Here is a 25,680-nt window from a genome sequence, read left to right as displayed (position 1 = left end):
ATTGAACTACATGCAAACCTTCATTCATGCAAAAATTGTAATGTTAGGTGGTCTTCACTGGATATAAACAAACTATTTGGGTATTAAGTTTACCTCTATCCTTTTCTATTTTGCCTCTGACTGTAAACAGGGTGTTCCTGTTCCCGTCTCTGTTGTAAACCCAAATACAAAGGCAGGCACTAAAAAACCTGGCAGAGCTATGCTATCAAATGGTACTCTAGATGCTTCAGCATGTGTAATTCAGACTATTATTTAAGTGAAGGTATAAAGTTTTAAAAAATTCACAAAGTTTAAAAGTTTAAAAAGGAGGAATGAACATTGAGAATATATGTACCAAACACCTACTTTGAGTCACATTACCTGAATTAAATTTGTATACCCATCTAAAATGCCTGTAACATTTTGATTAAACCTGAGTTTAACTTTATTGTCGCAAAAGCTGTTCCTTTTAGCACCTTCGAAAAGCCACTTCTTATTTCTCCCTATGTCGACAGAGCAGCTGTCAACTAACAACTTTTAACAATTAGCTCTTTTCTATACAAACCTTTCTGAACATCTTTTATTTATTTTCGACCTAGGCTGCCTTGATCATAAAGTCTACTTATTTTATTTATTTTTAATTTCTAGTGTGTAAAACAATTTTTAAGGAACTCATTACTTCTGAAAAATTTACAGTTTAATCCTTAAAAAGGTACACACAATGTGTGTTAAGCACATACTGAAAATCGACTCACTCTTAACATAGTTATGTACACACAAAAAAGGAAGTGTATGTACATGAAAAAGTAAATGGCATTAACATAACTTATGATGTAGGAAATTCAAGTAGGGCCAGCACATATTTTGTTCTAGAAAACACATAAGACTAAAGATTCTTTTAAAATTAACCAGACTTGTTTATAACTTCCTAATTTTATTTGATTACAATTTTTTTGGCAGTTTCGCATGTAGAGAAACTGAAATCTTAGGTGTGGCTTACAATTTTCACTATAGAAATATATCTTTCTGCTCAGGATCCCAAACCCTTGGGTGTATTACAGTGTGCATATTATACTGCGTCTGCCATACTCATATTATCACAATAAGACACAGGTATGCCTAAAGAGTACCATAACTCAAATCCATTAAAAAGAATAATTGATTTCCTCTAGAGCCCAGGCAGCAGTTATACATTCAGAATGTACTTAGTGTTGAACAATACACAAGACATCTGAGTTTTACGAAAGAAGTTGACGACGGTATCTAGGTTCAAAGACCACATGGAGTGTTTAAACCTCAAGTGACTTCCTTTTCTCACGTAATATTCACATAATCACAGAAATTTAGAATGCTGGAAACTTGAGGGCTCTTGGAACTCATCTAGTGACCTTCCCCTTTATTATGTTGAAGAGAACACTGAAGTCTCTGGATATCAAAAGATCAAGATAGAATTAATTTCAATGAAATTCTAGTTGAGGTAAAGAACTTGAACACTCTCCCAGAGTTCATTATTAGCAGGATTTGACTGGTGCACTTTATGGCCTTAAATTTTTTTCTTTCCTCTTCCTGAAAGGGGAGTTGAAGAAAAGAGTATAAAGGAAATTTCCCTGGAGAGATTTATTAAAAGCCAATTAGACAACTTTGGTCTCGAAATTGCCCTTTAGTAAAGGAGAATAAATGTTTTAACACAAAGATTTCTATGAAAACGTCCTGTTGAAAAGCTGACACTATGCTCATGCATTATTCCATTTCTATACTATGTTTACATTTGCATAAATTCAGTGATTTTTACTCTGTGCCTCAGATGTTTTAATCCTGGAGGTTGGTGAACCCTGGATCCTTACAAGCTCCCCAAGCTATGCTTTTTCTTTTACTTATGTCCTTGTAGCTCACCATGTGTAACTGGCTTCTTTCCTCCTTTTCTAGTCTGCCTCTCTGTTCCTCCATAGGGCTATGAGACATGCCTTTAATCCTTCACTTTGTGCCTGAGACCATACTAGCCACCTTCCCAAAAGGGGGAAGCTGAATCCAGCTTCTATACCATTTAAACCAAACAAACATCTTTAGATAAAATAACCGGTCTCATGGCATGTACTATGTTTAAGTGAGAAAGCAGCGGAATCACCTGGCATTTGGGGTGATGACTGAGGCCCGGGAGCTTGGTCCAATATGAAAAGGACACCAGGCATCTTGCTGCCTCTCAGCCTGCTGCTGGGAGACCCTTTATCCTCAGCCCATTTCTTTGTATTGAGCCTTTCTGGATTTCAGAAGCAGACAGGGATTTGCCACACTTCCTTGGATACTATCTGGCCCTTCCTGCACTGCTCTCAGAAGCCACTTTAAATGCCAACTTTGTCTTTGCATCCCTGGCCTCACTCATTCTTGTTATGCTCCTTCTCCATGATGGGTTGCTTAAGGCATGATAGCCTTTGCTGTGCCTGTAGTGTTTTGACACACTGGAAGAGAGCCACAAACCTACCTTTCTAAAGAACAAATGGAAACAGCAATCAGAAAAAAAAAATACAGTAGTCCCCACTTATCTGCATGGGATATGTCCCAAGACCCATAAGGGATGTCTGAAACTGTGGATAACACCAAACCCTACATAGACTACATTTTCTCCCATACAGTTATGAGTGGATAGTGTCTACAGCTTGGATACACAAGACAAAGGGATGATTCACATGCCAGGTGGGATGGAGTGGGATGACAAAAGATTTCTTCACCCTACTCAGAATGATGCTCACTTTTTTTTTCTTTTAAAGATGACCAGTAAGGGGATCATAACCCTTGACTTGGTGTTGTCAGCACCACGCTCTCCCAAGTGAGCTAACCGGACATCCCTATATAGGGATCCGAACCCGTGGCCTTGGAGTTGTCAGCACCGCTCTCTCCCAAGTGAGCCACGGGCCAGCCCCAGAATGATGCTCACTTTAAAACTTATAATTTTTTTGAATTTTCCATTTAATGTTTTCAAATCATGGCTAACTGCAGGTAATAGAAACTGTGGAAAGTAAAGATGTGGATAAAGGGAGACTACTGTACTTCAGTGTGTTAAACTCTTGTTCTTCAGTCTCAAGAAATGATAGAATTTTTGATAGATTTCCCTATGTTGGTAGATTTAGGTTGTAGCCTATAGGAAAGGCTGCATATTTATTTCTACATTTTGAAAAAATGAATTTACATTGATAATTAATTTTAAAATAAACAATTTCAATGAAACTTCTATAAGCTTTAAAGCAAAATACAAGGAAAGACAAAAATTAAAAGAATCCCTTGCATGGCTCCTAGCTGTGAATTTGATATAATCTTAACCTGATATTCAAGTCCTCTGAGATCTCTCTCAAATATGAGAGTCACTTTCAGAATGTGAACAAGAAAGCCTACCTCGTTTTGGGAGAGAGAAGTGAGCAGATCTGAGGGGGGCCACAATGGGGTTCTGAGAAATTGGATAAAGCTCTCTTCTCTTTTCAGACAGGCCTTGGGAATGAGGGGTTTCCAACCCTGAAGACCAAGCCAATCATCATGAAAAATGGTTTTTTATTTTCTGTATTTTTTTCCCACAACACTAAAATATGGGTGATCCATAAAATGATTTATGAGCACAGAATGAGAGCTCAAATAAATATCCAACTATTGAGGAAGAACCCTAGCCTCGGACTTAGGAGACACAGTCTTAACTTAGTTTTGTAACCTTGGTCCAATAGCCTAATTTCTTTGGATCTTGGTTTCTTCATATCTATAAAGGTTAAGCAATTTAATATTTAAGCTTTAGCTATAAAAATTATATAAGGAAGCTGAGTATAGTTACTCTACCTGTACTTACATTTACATTTAATCTTTGTCTCTTAAGATTCAGGAAGAATTAGTAAATCTATTGATAAAAATGCACCCAAAGAAATTTCCAGGAAGTGAATACTTAACTCATTAATTGCAATAATTGGGTTTCAAATCAGTGCTTTGTAGGAAAAGAAAAGCTCTATCATTTTTTTTTCTTAAAATTATTAATGAAAAACTATAACAACAGTTAAGGTTGTTTTGCTTTTTTATTTCACATAGACAGTTTAACTAAAAATAAGCAATATAGTTCTATGAGTTTAAATGATCTAGGGTTAATTGAAAAAAAATAAATATACAAATGCTCAATCTGGCAGAATTCCCCTTACCCAGGGTGCATGTTGGAGAAGTGTTGCAGGTGACCCTTGGGAGGAATGCTAGATATTGATGTGCTAACTAAATGCTTTTGCACCTATACTTAACTAATTAAATGAGCATTACTTTGGTTTTAATGTTATCTCCTCAGCAGGACCCACTAAGGGGAGAAAATACAAACGATGCTGGGGTTCTGAGGCAGGCCAGCAGCGCGCATCGGGTGTAGATGAGCAGCCTCAGCAGGAATATACTGTTTCAGCTTCATTTGCACAGTACAGTTATTAAACATTTCATTTGCTCATTAGGTGCATAATATACGGCTGCCAGGTGCAGACTCCTGCTAGCATGTTCCTGCAAAAGTTTCTCCTCAGTAAAATGATTTTGGGTGAGAAATATCAGGGTGCAATATTAGGCTGCAACAGGAGTGGATTGCCCAGACTCACCTGGATCAGATCGGAGGCCAATGTGCAGCATGGTTTTGATTTCGATATTAACTCACATCCTTGCCTACTTTTGCCTATCTCCTACTTTATTTTCCATTCCTTCACCCTTAAGAATATTTCAAATGGGTGGTTTTGAAGAAGACTGTGTTCTCATCTCTACTTTGTCTCTGCCCCAGTCCATGATGCCAAATGAATGAAATGGCCTCTTTCAGTCCAGTTTCCATGTGAACCAGAGTATTATTCTCCCATGTATTTATTATTGAGTAACTAGTCTGTTCTTAGGTTATCTGGGGGAATATGAAAGTATCATATAGTCATTTACACTTTTCACATGCAAGGAGCTTTTGAGGCTATGAGAGAAATAAGGAATAGGTATGGGAAACTTTGTGTAATACTCTCTACCTTTTCATATTCACAACATATTGAACAAAATGAGAGTAGCTGCACTCATCTAGATACAATTGCACTGCAAACATAGGTGTGACATCATTCTTAAGGCATTTTAGTCTGCAATGTATATTGTATTCGTAGGGTGGTAAACAAATCTAAATGCCACTTCCAGAAAGAGAAACTTTGCGGTCTTTTCTTAACAAAGGTAAGGAAAACAGCACATGTGCCCAGTGGGGACGAGCTGATGAGGTACCTCTGCCCAGCTCTCTACCCCTCTCTACTCCTCCCAGTGTAAGAGATGGCTGCTCTGAGTCACAGGTAAAGTGGCTCTCATTGGGCCAACTCTTGTGAAAGTTCGAGTATACGATTAATGTGCCAGTGGTCATTACTCAAGTTCTTTAACCTGCCTGTGTTTGACATAGAAGACCCCAAACTCTCTGGCCTTGAACTTTCTGAAGGCTGCACTTGTTAAGCAAACAAGGCAAGGCCTCACTCTAGCAGGGCAGGCCAAGTCTCTACTATCTCTTCCAGTTCCCAGCTGGTGGGTGCAATAGTCTTGTGGTCAGGGACACCCACAAGACTATTGGGCCACCCAGTAGGAAGAGGTCTCCAAGCTGCTCCTACCTGGTTGTTCCAGAGGGATCCTTGATTCCCATTTGGTTATCAACACCTCGTCTTCATTATTTCTATACTCTGGATCCCAGAGAAAAAAAGGGTAAAACTAAGGTATGCTTTCTTCCTCCCACAGGCATATAAATTACCATAAACACCTTTTTTTCAAATTCTCTTATATGTTATTTACAATAGACCTATTAAAGCATATCTTATTGCTCCTGTCTTAAAAATAGGAAAATTATTGTTCCAAGAAGATAAAAGACTTGTTTAAAGACATTCAGCTGGTGAGTGAGGCTTAAATCTAAGACTTCTATTATTAAATTATGTTTTTTACTTAGGCAAAAACAAATAAAAAGAAAATTCTACAAAGTAGCCAAGCAGAGTGAAGTAGAGTAGACAAGACAATCTCAGTGCTGGAAAAGGAAAGAGAGAAGGAGAGGGAGCTGGAAGGAGAGGAGAAAATAATTACAATGTAGGATGGTGGTCATCAGCTACAGCAACAGAAAACAGACTAAAACATCATGATGATGGCCAGGAGTGTAACTTGCAGATTACATTATTCTGTGTGTGCACCATCAATTGCTTTTAGGAATTTATTTGTTTAACTGAAATGTATTGATTATATATATTTATGGGGTACAGTGCTATATTTCCATATATGTATACAATGTGTAATGGTCAAATCAGGGTAGTTGGCAAATTCATCATTACAAAAGTGTATTATTTCCTTGTGATGAGAACATTTGAGATCCTCTCTTCCAGCCATATGAGAATATACAATAATTATTGTTAGTTATAGATACCTAGCATTATTGTATAACAATAGGACTTATTTTTCCGATCTAGCTGCAATTTTGTATCCATTAGTCAACCTCTCACTATCCCTTCTCCCCCTTTCCCTTTCCAGCTTCTAGTAACCAAGTTCTACTCTCTACTTCTAAAAGTTCGACTTTTTGTTTTGTTTTGTTTTTAGCTCTCACATATGAGTGAGAACATGTGGTATTTATTATTTTGTATCTGACTTATTCACTTAACAAATGTCTTCCAGACTCATCCACATTGACGCAAATGACAAGATTGCATTCTTTTTTTTATTCTATAGTGTGTACATACCACATTTTCTTTATCTATTCATCTGTTGACAGACACCTAGGTTGATTCCATATCTTGGCTATTGTGAACATACACCACCAATTTAACCCAATCTCTTCCAATTTTTATATGTGTGCCTCTTTGACTGGCCAAAGCACAACATAAATAATGTCTTCAAGGCACAAGAACATTTTAATAGCTCAAAGAAACTGACTTAGTCAGTGAGGTATGGTTATATATTCTAAACCTTTTTCAACTGTAAGAGTCAAATACCATCACCACACCCACCCCAAAGAACATGTGTGCTATTTAGGAAAACAAATGAACATTGCCATTTTCTCCACTGACCACCATCTTGTATTTTGCTGCTGTACTTTTAGGGGTGGTCTATATTTGCATATTACCTGTTTATTTGTTCATAGCTCTCTCAGCCAGCTGGCTTATGCTTTCACCAGACTATAGAAATGTTAGACACAAAGGTCACAATTTTCAGTCTAATGGACATCTATAAACCTTTCCATGGTGTTTCATAGTATTAGATTTCCTCAGTTCTAAGATTCACAGCAACACTTCTGAAATCAGGATGCTTCTTACAATTGATTTTGTACAATTGTCATACTTTTTATTTTTTCCCCTTTTACAGCTAAATCTAGGGTACACTTCAAAGGCCCTGGCATCTTTCTATGCCCACTGAAGTATTTAGGGGTCAAGTTAACTGATGTCTGCAACTTTCTTTGAAATGCACCAAAAAGTAAGATGGGTGAATAGATGAGTGGTTATGTGGCAAAGAAAATATGCAAAGATGTTAATTGTGGAATCTAGGTGGTGGGTATAAGGGAGTTCACTATACAAGTTTTCTGAGCGCTTGATATTTTCCTAATAAAACATTGGTAGAAAATACAAAGCTCTATGGTATCATTGAATCAAGGAACCATAGTATTTATAACTGCCTCTTCCTTGAAATACACCCTGTTTTTGGCTTCTAGAAAATTATACTATCACTGTTTTTCTGTATTTAGGACCTTTCCTTTACTCTCACACAAAATGTAGATTTACCCCAAATTTCAGTTTTTCTTTCATGTTCTTTTCCTAGAAGCTGTCATCTGATTTTATCTACTATGGGCTGAAACTCTTGCCTCTCTGAGAATGATTCTTCAATTGACTTCTTCAGTTGTGACTTCCCTCTTAAATCTTTAGTGCCTTATCACATACACTGTGCATTTCTACTTGGATGTCCCACTGCCCTTCATACTCAACATGCTTGCCTCTCTCTCCCACTTTCCCACCTCTCCAAGAGTAACCTCTAAGCTCACTTCACTTTTTCTATTTGCTTATAACCATGTTCCTAAAGACAATATTAAAACAACAAGGTTGCCTTGGACCTCACCTTTTCCCTCATTCTTCATGTCCAATTATCCACTCACACCTGTTTCTTCTTTTGAAAGAAAACTCTCGCAACTGTCTCTTCCATTCCACCCTTACCTGCATCACACACTTTCTGTCTCAATCTTGGTTTATCATGTGCTCCTCCTACATCACCACTCTGGTTTAACTCACCATACTCTGCCCTTTTGCAGCTTATGCTCTCACAGTTACCCTGGGTATCATTCTCTCCAGAAAGACTACTTTACCTACATACGCTGGAAACATCTTGTACTTTCTCATCTCTGGGCATTTAAATACTCTGTTCCTTTTTTCCTCATAAACTTTTGTGATTCTCCAGCAACTGAGGAAAAGAAATGAATATTGATATCATGTATTAGGCTTATATACTGTCCCTGCCTTTTAGTAACTACAACTTTATAGGTGTTATGTAATTCCTCAGAGCTCTGGGGTCATCCATGTTAAATAACATAGCCTACTTTACAGAGACGTTGTGAGATTTAAAGACAAGGCATGTGAAAAATGGCATTCTCTTCAGTCTTTACTTTATAGCTAACAGGCTTGGGCACCAAAAGCATTTGTGTATTTTAAAGTTTTTTTTTTTTTCTTTTTTTCCCCCAGACCTATTAGGGATGATATAAAATGATTTTATAATTTACCCCGACATACCAGAAAGGTAATTTCCTGAGAACAATTCATTCACCAAAGATACTAGTTAATTAAAATTTTATTTTTTTATTTTCAACGGAAGTTAGTGTCACTGAAAAATTCTGACAAATCACTGTCATGCTGGGCCAAAAAGAGGATCTCTTCAGGCACACATATGGGAAATTATTTATGAGAAAAATATGTTTCTATGCAATGTTTCATAAACTTTTCAATATTCAACACGATCTGCAGCATGAAGTTTCTGAATACTTCATATCTATAAAATGATTGGAAGCTAGTTGTGAAAAATATGCTTCTGGCTACTGGACTTAGAAAGAAGCTTACATTATCTTTGGGTTTTTGACATCTATATAGATATTTATTTTAATCTTCCAGTGAGAAATAAAACTTTCTCCAATTACATGTGTTGGGCCAATTCGAGTGTGATAAAAAATATAATCAATACATATATGGAAAGGAAACCAAAACAAGTATGACAAAATAAAAAACAATAAAAATGTAAATAATACATAAAGAAAACATCAATAAACAAAGTTTTTTGGGTTTTTTCCCCCATTTCTTTCTTCAAATGTAGGAGCTGGAATATTGTGTGATGGGTATAAATTCCAGAGACAGCATTAGAATACCTCTGGAAAAAATGTTTGCAATGTATATACTTACATGCTAAGGGAGATACCAAAATACAGGTCAAGTGTTTATTATCTGTAAGATTACTACTCACATAGTCATTGACACTTTGTGTATATGTGTTATAATATACTTGTTCTTTGGAATTCAGAAAGTCCTAGGTTCAAATCTTTACCCTGTCATTTAAATATAATGTGAAATTGAATGTATTATTTTATTTCCCCTGATCCAAAGGATCCTCTTGAATAAATTGGAAGAAATAATACTTTTCTCTTGGTGTTTTTGTGAAGGTTAAATGAGAGAGTAAATTTATAAGTGCTTGATAATGTTAATTATTGGTAATGAAGTTTGTGAATCTCATTGACGTGGGTAGAATCAGTTTATTTTTTCTTGAGCATCTAGCACATTAAACTTTGTTGTCATATTAATATTAAAAAGTGATGTCTACCATGATATTAAATGTTAGTTTGGGAAGACAGGTCATATAAATGTGAAATATTTCACTGGGATCATGCTCCATATAGAATAAATAAAGCAATAAGATCTGAGCTTTGACACAGGAAAGAATTAGAGAAGGTACTGAAAGTGTGGCACCTGGGGGACAATAAGTGCAATGGAGCTAGAGGAGGAGGGAGGAACGTGCCTGAGTGGTGGGGATGGCCTCTGACTGGCAGGAGGGGCTCCAAGTCAGCTTCCAGCAACTGGATCCTGCTCAATCCACCTAACCCTGGAACTCAAGGACAAAGGTTACTGTGAGGCCTCTTTGCAAAAAATCCTCAAACTCTAAAAACTTCACGTGACCTAGGAATATTCATTTTAAGCATTTTTCTTAGGGGTATTCAAACATTTTATCATTGTTCCTCTCTCTGATCTGGAATTTTACAAACTCAAATACTCCTGTACTGCTAGCTGCTGCTTGTACAGTACCTGTTTCCATTTAAAACCAGAAGATCTGAGCCAGAAAAGAGGAAACATTGAATGAGAGAGAGAGAGAGACAGAGAGAGACACAGAGAGAGAGACAGAGACAGAGACAGAGAAAGAGAGAGACAGAGACAGAGAGACAGAGACAGAGAGAGAGAGAGAGAGAGAGAGAGAGGCCCCCACTCCTCCTCCCCAGGGAGGCAGGAAGAAAAAGAGGGAAGGAGAAAGGGAGGGAGGGAGGAAGAAGAAAAGGAACAAAGAAAGGTAGAAAGGAAGACTTTAATTGCTCAAACATTTATTAGAAAAACAGGTTCTTTTTCTTTAAAAACTCTCCTTTCTCCCAACCCCTCTTTACCATCACTCAGCCTCCTCAGACACATATTTACTCCTTAATCTTATTTTATATCCAACAAATGATTTGTGATAATATCTTTCAGGAAATTAAAGAATACAATTTAACTTCTTTTCTGCTCAAATAAACATTTCTTTAATTACCTCCCATTCTAAGTGATTTATATTATCACCATTTATAGGTTCACTTACCACCAGAAAAAAAATTTTAATTTATTTTACAGATTGCATATGCAATTTGCCCTGATGTGACACTGGCTGACTTGGAAACTTTCACTGAAGGATGAGTCATTGTTTGGGGAAATTGTGTGTCTCTTCTGGAAGTGCTCTCCACTGTACCCACCGGAATATGGGAAGCCAAGGACAGGTTAGGATGACCCTGTTCAAGTGACAACACATCTCAGTTCTCCACAGGAGCTCATCTTTTGGAGAAAACTTACTATAGAGGGTTGTGGATCTCATCTGTCAGTCTTCATTTAGGTAACAAGAATAAGAGATAGATTCAGATATGGAACCTCTTTTAACACATTCATAAATAGGAATCTAACTAATTCTTTCATCAGGGATTGAAAAATGCACACAAAGGCCTCAGGTGTTTCTATGAAGATGAATGACTAAGTTTTGCAGAATTTTATTTGAGCAGGGCAAAAGTATTCAGCTCCTGGGCTTAGACTCTGGAAGATTGTCTCAGTGTAAGGTTTTGGAAATGGTCTGGAAAAGCAAAAAAATAAAACAAAAGAAAAACAGACTTTGGTGCTTACATCCCACAGCTGAGCCTACATGGAGGGTGATGGCAAAATGGCAGGTTAAGTGGTTCTTAATCTGTTAAAGATAATGAATAATTTCAGATTCTAATGAAAGCTATGAAAATACTTGCTAGAAAAAATGTATAGCCACTTGTGTGCACACACACACACACACACAAAAAAATGTTAATTTAATTTCAAGGGAGTTACTAAACCCACAAGTTTTTCCACAAACCCCAGGTTAAGAGCACATGATCTGTTCTAAAACCAAACTACTTCAAAATGTGATCTGCAGAGGGGCAGCGTCTTCAGCCGGAATCTTTGTTGAAATTCAGAACCTTGGGCTCTACTCCAGATCCACTGAATGAGATCCCGCATTTTATTCAGACCTGCAGATGAATCCCAGGCATACAAAATTTGAGAAGCCCTGCTTTAGATAACCATGGTGAGTTTCGAATTTAAAACTTATATCTCAAATCACATTTGGAAATGACTCACATGGTAACAGTCTTGATAAAAACAAAAAAATATTATTTGTGAATGAGAAGACAAAGGTGTCAGTCATGTTCTTTTTGCATGTGTTCAATGAGGAAAAAAAACTTCTTTCCCACTCTCAAGAGCTTACTTTCTGCTGCTCACTACTTACTTCTCTTTGCCTTGCTATTTTTGGGGAGGGTTGGCACAGGGAATAGCAACATTGGAAGTTAGAGATGGGATCTAGGAAATTCCATAATCTTTAATCACATTAAGCTGGTCTGTGGTGAGGAGCAATTTGTGAGATGCAATGTTTATGAGAATGAGGAAGCCAGACATGTTATGACCAGATCTGTACACCTGCTGGACATAACGCATTACTAGCACCTATGCTATTGCAACACAGGGTGGTCATTTAAAGGAGCTGGTGGGAGGTAGCTTCCTGGCTGTCAGATGGATTTATGATTTGAGATCAAGCCCTGTTCTAATGGAAAAGGCCACCCTTCTCTCTAGACTCAGGCAACAACAGACGGCTCTGCACAGTTCCTCCGACCCCCTCTGCTCCGCATTCTGTCTTCCATGCAAGGACCCATTTCATTTGGCTGCCCCCGTCCTGTTGCATACACTTGTGGGGAAATACGACATTCATGACTTAGATCTTGTTTCATCAGCTATCAAGCAAGCCATTAAGATGTACTTTTAAACTCCCTTCCATATGATCCTACTGCTTCATAGTACATTGGAAACTTCACTGGGTCGAATTTACCAAACAATGTGGTCTTCAGATTATATCAAATCAGAAGCTTCTGGACTCAGTGCTAACATTTTAATAGCATTTTTGCATGCTGGGGTTTCTCAAAATCATGAAATAAAGTCTTTCCAGACTAGGTTTTACTTTCCCTTTTTACCTTCCCCATTTACAGTTACAGTTATGGAAAAATTGAAGCAGGACGAGGTTAAATGATTTATTCAAGGTTAACACAGTCAGTTAGCAGGGGCACTGAGTCCTAGTAGAGTTTTACTATTTTTTTTTTTTTTTCAAGTAAGTGCCCTTTCAGTTACACTCTGCTCTTAGCAGAGAAGGGTCCTGGAAGACTGGTGCTACTCTTCTCACTCTGTAGGTGGTGCCACTGTCCTGCCTTTAGTCTTGCAGTGAGGTAGGTGACAGCTCAGATTTGAGTGATTTGAGTGCACAAAGCAGCCTCTTTCTATTAACTTAGGTACTATTCAAGAAAAGAGCTAAAAAAAACCCCAAACAAGCATATAACTATAATTTCGAATGTAACACTGACTGGAACTAAAGGTTAAACTAGCATCTTTGACTTTACGAGCATACTAGGTTAACACATTATTATGGTTTGAAAAATGTACTCTCTATTAGAAAAGCGTGACTCAGGTGACCACAGAAGTAGGAAGACACTTAAAATTTATTGGGTAAAAGAATGGGAGATATGAAAGAAGAATGTTTAAGAGGGGCAATTTGGAAAAGATGGTGAAAAGCACAGTCATTGCAGTACCATTATTCCTTTAAGCCTATTTGGGCAATTATGTCATAATATGACTCTCTCTTTGAAATCAATTAAGCTTACTTATCGCTGCTTTTCACCAAAAAAAGCTTGTTAGAATCCCTTTTACTACAAAAGATAAAGGCATTCTCCTGCTAGAGTCTTGACATTCTGGTAAATAAATAGATTCTTGCAATGAGGACATCAATTCTCCTGCAAACCTAAGATGAAAATCAATGCTGTGAAACACACAAGATATTTAACATGGCACTTGAATTCTTCTCTACGTTCCTGCCAGTAAGATGAAAGTTATAAACATTGAGAAGAAGTAGGAGCTTTCAATGTCTTTTACACAATCATTTAGATATTCCAGGTCACATCTTTAGAAATAATTTGCTGACTTTTAGCTCTCAGTTTATTTTAATGTTGCAGAGACTTTTTGTCTTAAGTATGTTAGATTTTTCTTAACACCTTTTCAATAGTCCATTAACACAAATGTTTATGTGAACACTTTTTGTTTGTTTTGACATTTCCTCCTGCTCCCAAAGAAAGCAACTGGAGCCTGACACTAACTGATGACCTAGAAAGAACTCTATAAACTACTTAGAATACTTAAAATGCACATCACCAGTCTCAGACTCTTTACTCAAACTAAAACCCTTCTCTAACTCATACTCTTTCACAAAGCAAAGAAAAAAAATACAGGGAGAATACCTACCCTCATTTCTATAGTAATTCAGATTGTAGAATTTCATATGTTTCATTCTCTTTAAAGAGGAAAGACCATCTGATTGCACAGAAAGGAGAAGTAGGATTTGGAAGAGCTAAATCGATTTCATAGTTGGCATAGTGGAAAGACTAGCCCTCAGGACTCTTGCTATTCACCAATCTGTACTCCCTCTTTTTATGAACACAGCAGATGCTATGTTTGCCACTGTGCTTCATTGTACTATAGATGCCATGGCATGTATATTGATTTTCATGAAGGTAAACCATTGAATGGAATTTCCAGGTGCTGAGGCTTCAGATTGTCTTTTCCACTCTATGCAATTTTATTCAGCTTTAGCATAAGATATTATTTGTAGTTGAGATCATCTAGCATTTTATTATAAAATTGTTATAGATTTGGAAATCATTTTATTTTATCAGTCTTTAACGTCAACATCTAATCCTTTTACTAACTCTCAAGTTGCTTTGTTTTACCTAAAATCATCACTAGACTTGAAATTGAGGGACCAAATTGAAATTCTGGCTCTCACCTTTATTATTCTATTCTGACAACTCAACAAACATTTGAGTGTCCTTACATGTAAGGATTTGGAGAAAGGTCCCAAGAATGATGATACATGATCCTGGAAAAGTTATAAGGTATTCAATCTCTCTGAATATCTACCTCCACATCAGTAATGGTGATTGTAGTTACTTCTTAGGGAGACATGCATTTACTTGGAAATGTCCCAAAGGGTGACAAAATGTAAATGATTAACCTTATTAATTTCACCTAAGCTGGTTTAAAAAAAGGCACTTTGATTTTCAAAATATTTCATAAATAACAACATAATCTATACAGCAGTAGTTTAATGTGTGACCTACCAAGTTCACAAGAAATTAAAAAGGAACATTTACTGCTTTGAAAACAACCTACTGCCTACCTTTTCCTTGACAATTCACTTGGTCACTCATGAGGCCACCCATTTCCCATTATAATCCAAGGACATTCTTCATAACTTACATGTTTCAAATTATGTCACCTATTAGATCACAAAGTTCTAAAAATAGATTTTTTTTCACTTTCTCTTATGATTATCTGAATGGCAACTTAATACTTTAGCCCTAGAGTTAAATTGTATTAAGTTGGTAATTAACTTCAATTTTATATATGATCTAACTCTTCCTGATGCAATATTTTCTCTTATTTTTTTAAATGGACAAAATTTTGATCAAAAAGATTCAAATTTTGACTCAGTCTATGGTCATTCACTGTCCCTCAACCCCCACCTCCATAGTTTTTGCAATTCTGAAAAATACTAGCTGTTCATTTTTTCCTCTGGCTGACCTACAGTCACATTCTCTAACCCACAGTGTGAGTAATTTTCCCATGTGCCTTAACTTTTATTTTTATTGTACACTTCCTTCTGTTCATCTTTTTCTTATTGAATTCCGAAGTCCTGGCCATCAGTGCTGCTGAAAACAACAGATGTCAGCTCCCGAGCTTCCTGCCTTACTGTAGAGGGATAATCTGCAGGCAAGACAGGTGAGTTTGAGATGGCAGCTATTCCAGTGTTCTCTGGCTAGTTGCTACTCTTGCTGTATCTTCTTTCCTCCATTTAATGCCAACACAAAGGAATAAAACATCTACTCAAATGCTAAGCTAAATGATTTTTCCTCATGGATATTTAATAATTAGGATCATCCTAGAAGACTGTAAGAATAACTGCTAACATCACAAAAAAAGCTAAATAAGATTCTTTGTTTCTCTTCAATATTATACTTCTCTGAATTCTTTAAGTCTGGATGTTAGCTCAATTTTTGACTTTGGGCAAGCTGCTTAACCTTTTTAGACCGCAGCTTTGTCAGCTCTAAGTGAAGCATCAGTCACTTGGCTTACTCATAAAGTATCCACTAGAAATTGTCTCTCTCTCTTTTAGGAAACTCACAGAACTCTTTACTATTTATATTCTAGAATGCTATAGTAGAGGAAATACTATTTATTAAAATATCAAGTAGGTTCCAGAGTTACAAATATTAGTGATATCTAAGGCAAATTTGCCTTAATTACATTTTACCATGGGATGCTTTAGGACAACCAGAACAAATCAAATTTCATCTACTAAGAAAAAAAATCTGTTAGGAGTGAGGACAGGAAAATTACAGGGACATATTTACAGAAAGACACAGATGGGCTTCCACATGAGATGAAATTTATGTAATAGGATGTAGTGTAATTTTCCACTGTAGAATTGATTGGAGGTATTGGCTCCAATAACACCAAATCAACACATCTCTACTACTTAGCTGTGCCAATGATTTATTTGATCTGACTGGCCTTAAAAATGACCCTCTTGTGTCACCTGCTAAAGGATGTCTGATTTCCTATGGGCTTTGCCTGTGACTGATTTAAGAAGAATGAAACACTTTGTAATATCCTTGATGAACACCCCCAATGATGGCCTACAAGTGGCTCAGGAAAGCGATTGTATTAATGTATTATAGTAATTTATTGGCAGTTTTGTGTGATAGCATATTTACTGAAATAAGGCCCGCCAAAAAGATCAGGTTACAACAGGAATACATGATTTCCCAACCAGCCATAAAATATAAATCAAATGCCTTTTCTGTCCACCGTCAGCCACCTCCACCCACTCCTTGTCCTCAATCCTCAGACAAATTGAAGCACATGCCACAGTTTGCAGGGGGAAAATCAAACTCAATTTCGCAGCACAATGAAGTGAGTTTTGGTCTTGTCATGTTCACTGACATATTGATCCCTTGAAGATTGAAAAGATCAGAATGCTCTGGGTTTTTTCTTTTACAAATGTGTATGTGTAGACATGCAATGTGCAAATGGAGGACAATATAACACTTTACAGCTTTTTAAGATGCAAGAGCTCCAGAGACTAATGTTATAAATAGAGTGCCGTGATATAAAAGTCACTATTTAAGAGGTCACATTTTCTTTCCCTTTAGAATTACAGCCCCAGAAGACAAATGGTCTCCTAATCCAGGTTCATTTAAAGTGCAGCTGATCATTTCACAGCTAAAAGGAATTTTCACTTGTAAAGAAAAAAAAAAAAAAAAAACCCAACAACTTTATCTTGGCCCTTTGTGGAATTTATGTCAGATCTATAATGCAATAAGCCCGACATTCCATCAAACATTTTCTATTTAATCTGAAAAGGGACTAAACCAAATCACTTATATGTCTGTGTCTGTGATTTTCAAAGTGCAGCGATCATATCCTCCATGAAATGTGCAAAGACCACATAGTTATTCACACGTGTAGGTGAAGCATTAAGAAATGGAACCACTTTATCATAGGGTTATGATGAAATTGTAAGAAACACCATAAACACCCTAGAGTCTAGTAAGCTAAATTTATAATTCAGTAGGTAGAAGGAAAAAAAAAAATGAGGAAGTGAATCTACATTTTCAGGTAGGCAGAATTTCAGACATTTTGACAACAGAATGACTTTCTAATTACCACTTACTATAGAAGTACCTCAAAATGCTCTCAACCCCATGGAAATTGTTACTACGTGAAGAGTGTTTCCCCAGACCTCATATAAAATTGCTGCGAAGATAGGTCTGCATGCCTTTTTGAGAGGCAAACCGAGGCACAGTCCAATGATACTGTCTATGAGAAACCACACACAGCAATTTGAGTGGATAAAGAGCTTCACCACTGATCCTTATCTCAAGGCTTTCAAAGTAGAAGGAGTTCCTTGTTTAGAAAGATCTTTAAAAGTGAGAGCAACACCTCACATTACCATATTCTAAAGTAATTACTTGTAGTAAGTAAAGATAAATTCACTACTAATTACATAGTCCTTTATTGTGAAATCCAGAGTAAAATTATTTGAGGTATTTTTTTTTAGGCAGACAAGAGAATGACTACTTCATCAATCAGTTTGACTAAAGTAATGATTTTCTTAGAATTAAAATCTGTTGAAAGCTCTAAGTATTCCATCTTTTAGTCTAAGAAGCATGTAGTTAATGTCACAGCTAATACATTTGTCAGTCTGCTAATTTTCTTTTTCTGTTAGAATAAGTAAACATCAGCTTTTTAAAAAAGCACACTATTTACCATGTGTCAGGAGCAATGCAGGGAGAACTTATTTGAAAATCATGAGGTAAGACATTATGAAATGAACAAGAATCACAGGGAGACAATGAAGGAGAAACATGAAAGGAAAAGGCATTTAATAATTCCAAAGCGATGGTGGATGTGTCTCAAGTTGAGTGGGGGAGGGTAGCATTTAAAGGGGAACTATGAAAAATACAAAATCAACGCTCAAAGCAGAGATATCAGAAAATATGAAAGAAAAGATGGCTTATGAGAAATAGTTCAAATAAAAAGAAAAACAATAGTAAAACAAAGGAAGGCTCCTAAGTGTACCATGGAAATAAATGAAAATGAGATTCTGCCCCATGACATTAGATCATAGAATGATTCTTCAGATATGTGTATTATTTGATGAAATAGACACAGAGACAGTATAACTGACTCGGTTTTCATTCTTTTAAAGACATAATCAACTCATTTAGGCTAAAATGTGTTAGACTTTGTTTAAGGCAGTTCTGGTATTATTATAACCAGAAGAAAATAAAATGCCAATTCTTTGTACCGTCTATTGTCAGATGTTTTTTTTCTAAAATTAGGATTCTTTTTGATCATTCTGTTATTGCAGATTTCCAGAGCACGGGTTGATTTGCAAACATTGTGTTACAAACTAAACATCACTATCACAGTAAAATTCTTCATTTAAAATAGCCTTCAGGATCTCATTTTCAGCTTTTTTCTCTGTATAACATAGTTATTAAAGCAAATCTTTATTTCCAAGCAGAAAGAATATTTAACAGTATAAAGTGCTATATAGTACGTTACTATTTGATATTACAAAATTGGTCTTCTTTAGAATAGAATAGTTAAACCTCTTACCTTTCCTCATTAAAATGTGATTGAAGAAGGCTTGTAAGAAAATGTTATTCCTCAACTTAGAATAATTTCATGTTTCCCAGGTTTTTCCATTTATCAATTTTTGAATGATTTAATTTAATTGGTTTTTATTTGTTTTTGTTGTGTCATTAAATAAGTTAGATATAAACTAAGAGGCACAGATGAGTTTCTAAAGTGTGAGAACCCATGCTTTCTCAAGTTAAAAACAGTGGGAAAAGATGCATTACTTACCAGCTATGTAGATTTAAATTGCTTCCATTCTTTGTTTCAAATTCTGAGTCTCAGTTTCCTTATCCATAAAATTGAGTTAAGAGTAGTAGCTACCTCACAAAGTTGTTTGAGGATCAAATGGGGTGTTATAGCCTTCAGAAGCATGCTTGTCATATAGTAAGTATTCAAGGAGGATCAGTTATTGTTAGTAATTGCAGGTAACCTACCATCTGTCCTGAATAGCAGTCTCCTCCAAGGTCTTTTCCCTTGGTCGGTTTTGCAGTAGAAAAGAGTGCAAGCAGAAACCAGCAGGCAGCACACTTTAGACACAGGAATTTTATTAAATTGTCTTGCTTTGAATCATCCCTGTCTCAATTATCAAAGACCTAGTATTTTCTGGGCAATATAAAGCAGCAGATCCTTCCCATAATGTGTGCATGGAGGGAATGGGGAGTGGAGACAGAGGCATGGGCAATACAGATCTATTTTAAGTCCTAGTGTGAGATTTTTGGCATTTGAAGAGCTATCTCCTGTAGAATGAAGTAATGACCTGCGCTGAGCCTAAGTGTCAGAGAAGACTCTGTCATGCAGTGTGTCTCCCAAACAACGGTCTGCCATGTGCCTCCATGCTCCATTCCACCTCCCGGGGGCTGGTGGCTGAGCAGCCATACCACATACCACCTGCGTGTTGGGAACGTCAGAGGTGATGTCACAAAACAACTAATGTAATGCTAGGAATAAGATACATTCTTGATATTAATATAATGCTAATTAAGATTCATAATTTATAGGTAATCTTATTTTTCCTGGTTTTTACGGTCATCATGAGGCTTATGTAATGCAGTGACTGAAATTGCTGAAAGGCATAGATCTTAGCGATGGAAATTACTCACATGTTCTTGCATGGTATGGATTGGCCAGTCCAGCTGCCTGTGTCTGTTATGGTGGTCACCTCTGGTTACAGAACCACTGAACTTTACTATGTTCTGCTCAATATACTGTGATTATTTAGAATTATTCTAATATTCCTAATAATTTTAAGTGCTACATATTCCTTTATCTCTATGCATCTACTTATCTAGCTATTAATCTATCACACGTTCTGTTTGTATTTGCTTTTTCTTCTTCTGCTTCATCTTCTTTCCTTCATCCCCCACTCACCCCCCACTTCCCTTCCTCTTTTCCCAATCCCTAACAGAAACAAATGGAGCCCTGATTCAGCCTAGTTAGATACCAACCAAGGTAATAAAATTAGCACTTGGTGGAAAATCCAAATTCTGGATGAGAATCTCTGGTTCTCATCCCTGCCATTTGACATTCTTGGAAAGGCATCATAGATATGTTATTTTGTATCTGTCTGAATTTTGATTAGTTTATTTCTAAACTTACAACATTGGACTCTCTACGGGTTCTGAAATTACTTTCTGATTCTGGTATTCTGAAATAAGTAGGAACCCATGAAAAACGACTACTGAAAAGCACAAACCAGAATTATGAGATAAAATGCATTTCTCTAAGAAGCGATTTTGCAGATTTTTGTACCTTTAACTCTGATCTTGGAGCCTATCCTTAAATCTTAGAACCATGTGGCAGAATAAAGAGTCAGGAAATCAGGATTATTCCCAATGTTCTCTAGTGGGCGTACCTACAGCACATACTAAAAGTGATGAATCTAGGATCCATATATAACTTTCTAAAGAAATGAAGAGCATTTACAACCAGCCAGTTACTTGTAAGGCAGATAAGTAAGAGCTGCACTACAAACATCAGCAACAAACGTGAGCACATTGGGCACGTTAATCAACGTTGAAAAGATATATGACATCCAGGCCTTCTCAGTCACTCTCTTGCACTCGAGTAGAAGTACCAATGGTAACAGTAACTTTAATTGTGAACAAATGGGTACTTTACCTGGCTGAGACAAAAGCGGTGTGTAAGGGACTTTCGGTTCTATTGCACTCATCGGTGGAGGTAGCAATGGGTTAGCAAAGCTGCGGAGTGGATGAGTAGGTCGAACACAGGCGGTGGGGATGGTCCTGCTTGGTGCCTCTTCACTGCTGGGATGCTCAGGCTGAGCTGGGGGCAACATGGGTGGTTGTTGCGTGGTTGGTCCTTCACTCACTGCTGCAATGGAGACAAGAAAAGCCATTCAGTATTCCAGGACAAAGCCTGTTTTCCCTAAGTCACCTGAAGGGCCCCTAGATCAGTTCAGAGAGATATGACAGGATCTAGCCAAACTCTTCTCCAAGTTATGAATATTTACATTCCTCTACCATCATATATTTATGGCAGCACCTCCTCTTTAAGTAGTAGAAATAGACCCAACAGAACAGGGATCTATTTTTCAGGAAGAATAGTAAAGCATATTCAGCACAAACTATATGGCCTGAGCTGTCTGGGCCCTATAATCATAAGTGATGAAGCAAGAAAAAAAAGAGTCATTTCTCCTTTCATAAGTAGCAATGTCAGTGAAATTCAATGTACCAAACCCGGTTACAGCTGCATTATTATCCGCCAGCCAATATGCCAATTTTTCTGTGATTTAAACATGCCATGTCAACTGTCAAACAAATCAGAGTTACAGCGTGCGCAGAGGCATTGCTAATAAAATGATACAAATAATAACCAGTATCATTATCTTTCATAACAAAATAGAGGCACATCTAGCTAAAAAGTTTTATGAGAGATGACTCTGCTGGAACAAGTTGCCTGAATGTAGAATTGCAGTTTTTCCCCTTTGGAAGCAAATCTTGTAATTTTCAGGCAGATTACTACAGTTGAAAAGGTTTCGCATAGTCATTGTGACAGCCTATGGGCATTTGGATGGCTTTGTATATGGAAATATACCTTTTCCCCAGAAAACAGTTGACTCACACTGAAATATGTTCAAGGCAGTTTCTCTGGCTAAGGACACTGTAACTCAATTTTAATCATTCATTCCTATTCAAAATAAACAGGCCCAGGTTAAACTGCAAATGAAAAGAGCTGCCTAGTAGGCATTAAGTATTAATAAAAAAAGTATTTCTCATGATTTATTTCTTAAGAAAGTTTTGCTGGGTAAATTGAAAAAAAGTGTAGTGATAGAAGATAATATCTCTCTTTTGAAGGAGAATTTTTAACCAGGAAACATTTCAAGATAATTAGTTTGGGAGATAATTTTGAGACAACTTTCTGGGAGGCTGAATGAGGTCAGTAAAGGGCAGAGGAAATAGAAAGAAAATCTGATAATGCTGAAGGGAGTAGAGATTAAAGATACAGAAGATCAAGACATAATATTAAAGATATGCAGAAGTGAAATGTGTCTTCAGGGGGTATTTGCACTCATTCCTCTTTTTTTATTTTTCGTTTTAAAATTTTTTTTATTTTACTTCTCAGTATACATTGCAGTTGATTTTCATGCCCCTTTACCCATTCCTCTCCCCCACTCCCCTCCCCCACTACATATCTGTTCACTTTTCTTAAAAGGTTCAAGGAATTGCTGTGATTGTTGTGTCTTCTTCCCGCCCCCACACTTTCTTTGTTTGTGTGTTTATTTATTTATTTACTTTTAGCTCCTGCAAATAAGTGAGAACATGTGGTATTTCTCTTTCTGCACTTGACTTGTTTCACTTAATATAATTTTCTCTAAGTCCACCCATGTTGTTGCGAATGGTAGTATTTCATCCTTTTTTTATAGCAGAGTAGCATTCCATTGTGTAGATATACCACAGTTTCCTTATCCAGTCATCAGATGATGGACATTTAGGCTATTTCCAACTCTTGGCTATTATAAATAGAGGTGCAATAAACATTGGAGTACAGGTATCCCTTCAGCATGATGATTTCCATTACTCTGGGTATATTCCCAGCAGTGGAATAGCTGGGTCATATGGTAGGTCTAGCTGTAATTATTTGAGGAACCTCCATACAATTTTCCATAAAGGAAGACCATTTTGCAGCCCCACCAACAGTGTATGAGAGGTCCTTTTTCTCCACAACCTCTCCAGCACTTATCGTTCTCAGTCTTTTGGATATTAGCCATCCTAACTGGAGTGAGGTGGTATCTCAAAGTGGTCTTGATTTGCATTTCCTGGATGCTGTGTCTGTTGGCCATTCATATATCTTCCTTTGAGAAATGCCTATTCAGCTCCTTTGCCCATTTTTTAATTGGGTTATTTGTTTTTTTGCTGTAAAGTTGTTTGAGTTCCTATATATTCTGGATATTAATCCTTTGTCAGATGTATATTTTGCAAATATTTTCTCCCACTCTGTTGGTTGTCTTTTTACTCTGTTGATTGTTTCTTTTGGTGTGCAGAAGCTTTTTAGTTTGATATAATCCCATTTGTTTATTTTACCTATAGTTGTGCTTTTGGGGTCCTATTCCACTACTACTTCCTGGAGTGTTTCCCCTATGTTTTCTTTAAGGAGTTTTATTGTTTCAGGATGTATATTTAATTCTTTAATCCATTTTGAATGGATTTTGGTATATGGTCAAAGGTACACGTCTAGTTTCATTCTCCTACATATGAATATCCCATTTTCCCAGGATCACTTGTTGAAAAGGCAGTCTCTTCCCCAGTATGTAGATTTGCTGCCTTTGTCAAAGATCAGATAGCTGTAGGCATATAGATTGATTTCTGGGTTCTCTACTCTATTCCATTGATCTGTATGTCTATTTTTATGCCAGTATCATAAAATACTGCTTTGGTTATTATAGTTTTGTAATATAGTTTAAAGTCAGGTAGTGCTATGCCTCCATCTTTATTTTTTTTTTTGCTCAGGATTGCTTTGGCTATGCATTGTCTTTTGTTGTTCCATATAAATGTCTGGATAGCTTTTTCCATCTCAGAGAAAAATGTCATTGGAATTTTGATGGGGATTGCATTGAATCTGTAGATCACTTTGGGTAATATGGACACTTTCACAATGTTAATTCTTCCAATCCAAGAGCAAGGGATATCTTTCCATCTTCTTGTGTCTTCTTTAATTTCTCTCAACTGTGGTTTGTAGTTCTCTTCATAGAGATTTTTCACATCCTTGGTCAGCTTTATTCCTAAGTATTTTATTTTTTTTTTGGTGGCTATTGTAAATGGGTTAGCTTTCTTGATTCCTTTTTCTGTATGCTCACTGTTGGAGTATAGAAATGCTACTGATTTTTGTGTGTTGATTTTGTATCCTGAAACTTTGCTGAAATCATTTATCAACTCTAGGAGTTTCTTCATAGAGGCTTTAGGCTAGGCTGTTCAATATATAGGATTGTATCATTGGCAAACAGGGACAGCTTGACTTCATCCTTTCCAGTCTGGATGCCCTTAATTTCCTTCTCTTCTCTGATTGCTCTGACTAATACTTCCAACACTATGTTGAATAGGAGTGGTGAGAGTGGGCATCCTTGTCTAGTTCCTGTTTTTAAAGGAAAAGCTTTCAGCATTTCCCCATTCAGTATGATATTGGCAGTGGGCTTATTTTATATGGCTTTAATTATGTTGAGATATGTTCCATCTATGCCTAACTTGTAGAGTCTTTATCATGAACGAATGTTGAATTTTGTCAAATGCTTTTTCAGCATCAATCAAGATGATCATATGGTTTTTGTCTTTGCTTTTATTGATGTCGTGTATCACATTTATTGATTTGCTTATGTTGGACCAACCTTGCATCCCTGGGATGAATCCCACTTGATTATGGTGTATAATTTTGTTTATGTGCCACTATATTCTGTTAGCTAGTATTTTACTGAGGAGTTTTGCATCTATATTCATCAAGGACATTGGCCTGTAGTTTTCCATTTTTGATGCATCATTGTCTGGTTTTGGTATCAGGGTGGTGTTTGCCTCATACAATGAGTTTGGGAGAATGGCCTCTGTTTCAATCTTTTGGAACAGTTAGTAGAGAATTGGTATCAGTTCCTCTTTGAAGGTTTGGTAGAACTCTGCAGTGAACCCATCTGGTCCTGGGCTTTTCTTTGTTGGGAGCCTTCTGATAACAGCTTCAATTTCTTTTATTATTATTGGTCCGTTCAGGTTTTCTATATCCTCTTGGCTCAGTTTTGGTCATTTGTATGCATCCAGAAATTTGTCCATTTCCTCCAGATTTTCAAATTTGTTGGTATATAGTTGTTTATAGTAGTCTGTAATGATTCCTTGTATTTCAGAGGTATCAGTTGCAATATCACCTTTTTCATTTCTAATTTTGGTTATTTGGGTCTTCTCTCTTCTTTTCTTTGTTAATCTTGCTAAAGGTTTGTCAATTTTATTTATCTTTTAAAAACCAACTTTTTGTTTCATTGATCTTTTGTATTGTTTTTCAGGTTTCTATTTCATTTAATTCTTCTCTGATCTTAATTATTTCTTTCCGTCTACTAACTTTAGGCTTGGATTGTTCTTGTTTTTCTAGATCGCTAAGGAAAGAATTAGGTAGTTTATTTGCCATCTTTCCACTCTTCTGAAGTAAGCATTTAATGTGA

General features: G+C 36.6%; 1 protein-coding gene across 1 annotated transcript in view; it reads right to left on the bottom strand.

The window, feature by feature from the left end:
* DCC (DCC netrin 1 receptor) overlaps nucleotides 1–25,680 on the bottom strand; it is a 770,973-nt gene that overhangs the window by 5,568 nt on the left and 739,725 nt on the right. Inside the window, exon 28 of the mRNA XM_063076686.1 lies at nucleotides 21,147–21,359. Coding sequence (XP_062932756.1) covers nucleotides 21,147–21,359 — 213 coding nt within the window. The remainder of the gene's footprint in view (nucleotides 1–21,146; nucleotides 21,360–25,680) is intronic.

The sequence above is a fragment of the Cynocephalus volans genome, chromosome 13, assembly GCF_027409185.1.
Source record: "Cynocephalus volans isolate mCynVol1 chromosome 13, mCynVol1.pri, whole genome shotgun sequence".
Classification (NCBI taxonomy): Eukaryota; Metazoa; Chordata; class Mammalia; order Dermoptera; family Cynocephalidae; genus Cynocephalus; species Cynocephalus volans.
This window is presented reverse-complemented; position numbering and strand designations above follow the sequence as displayed.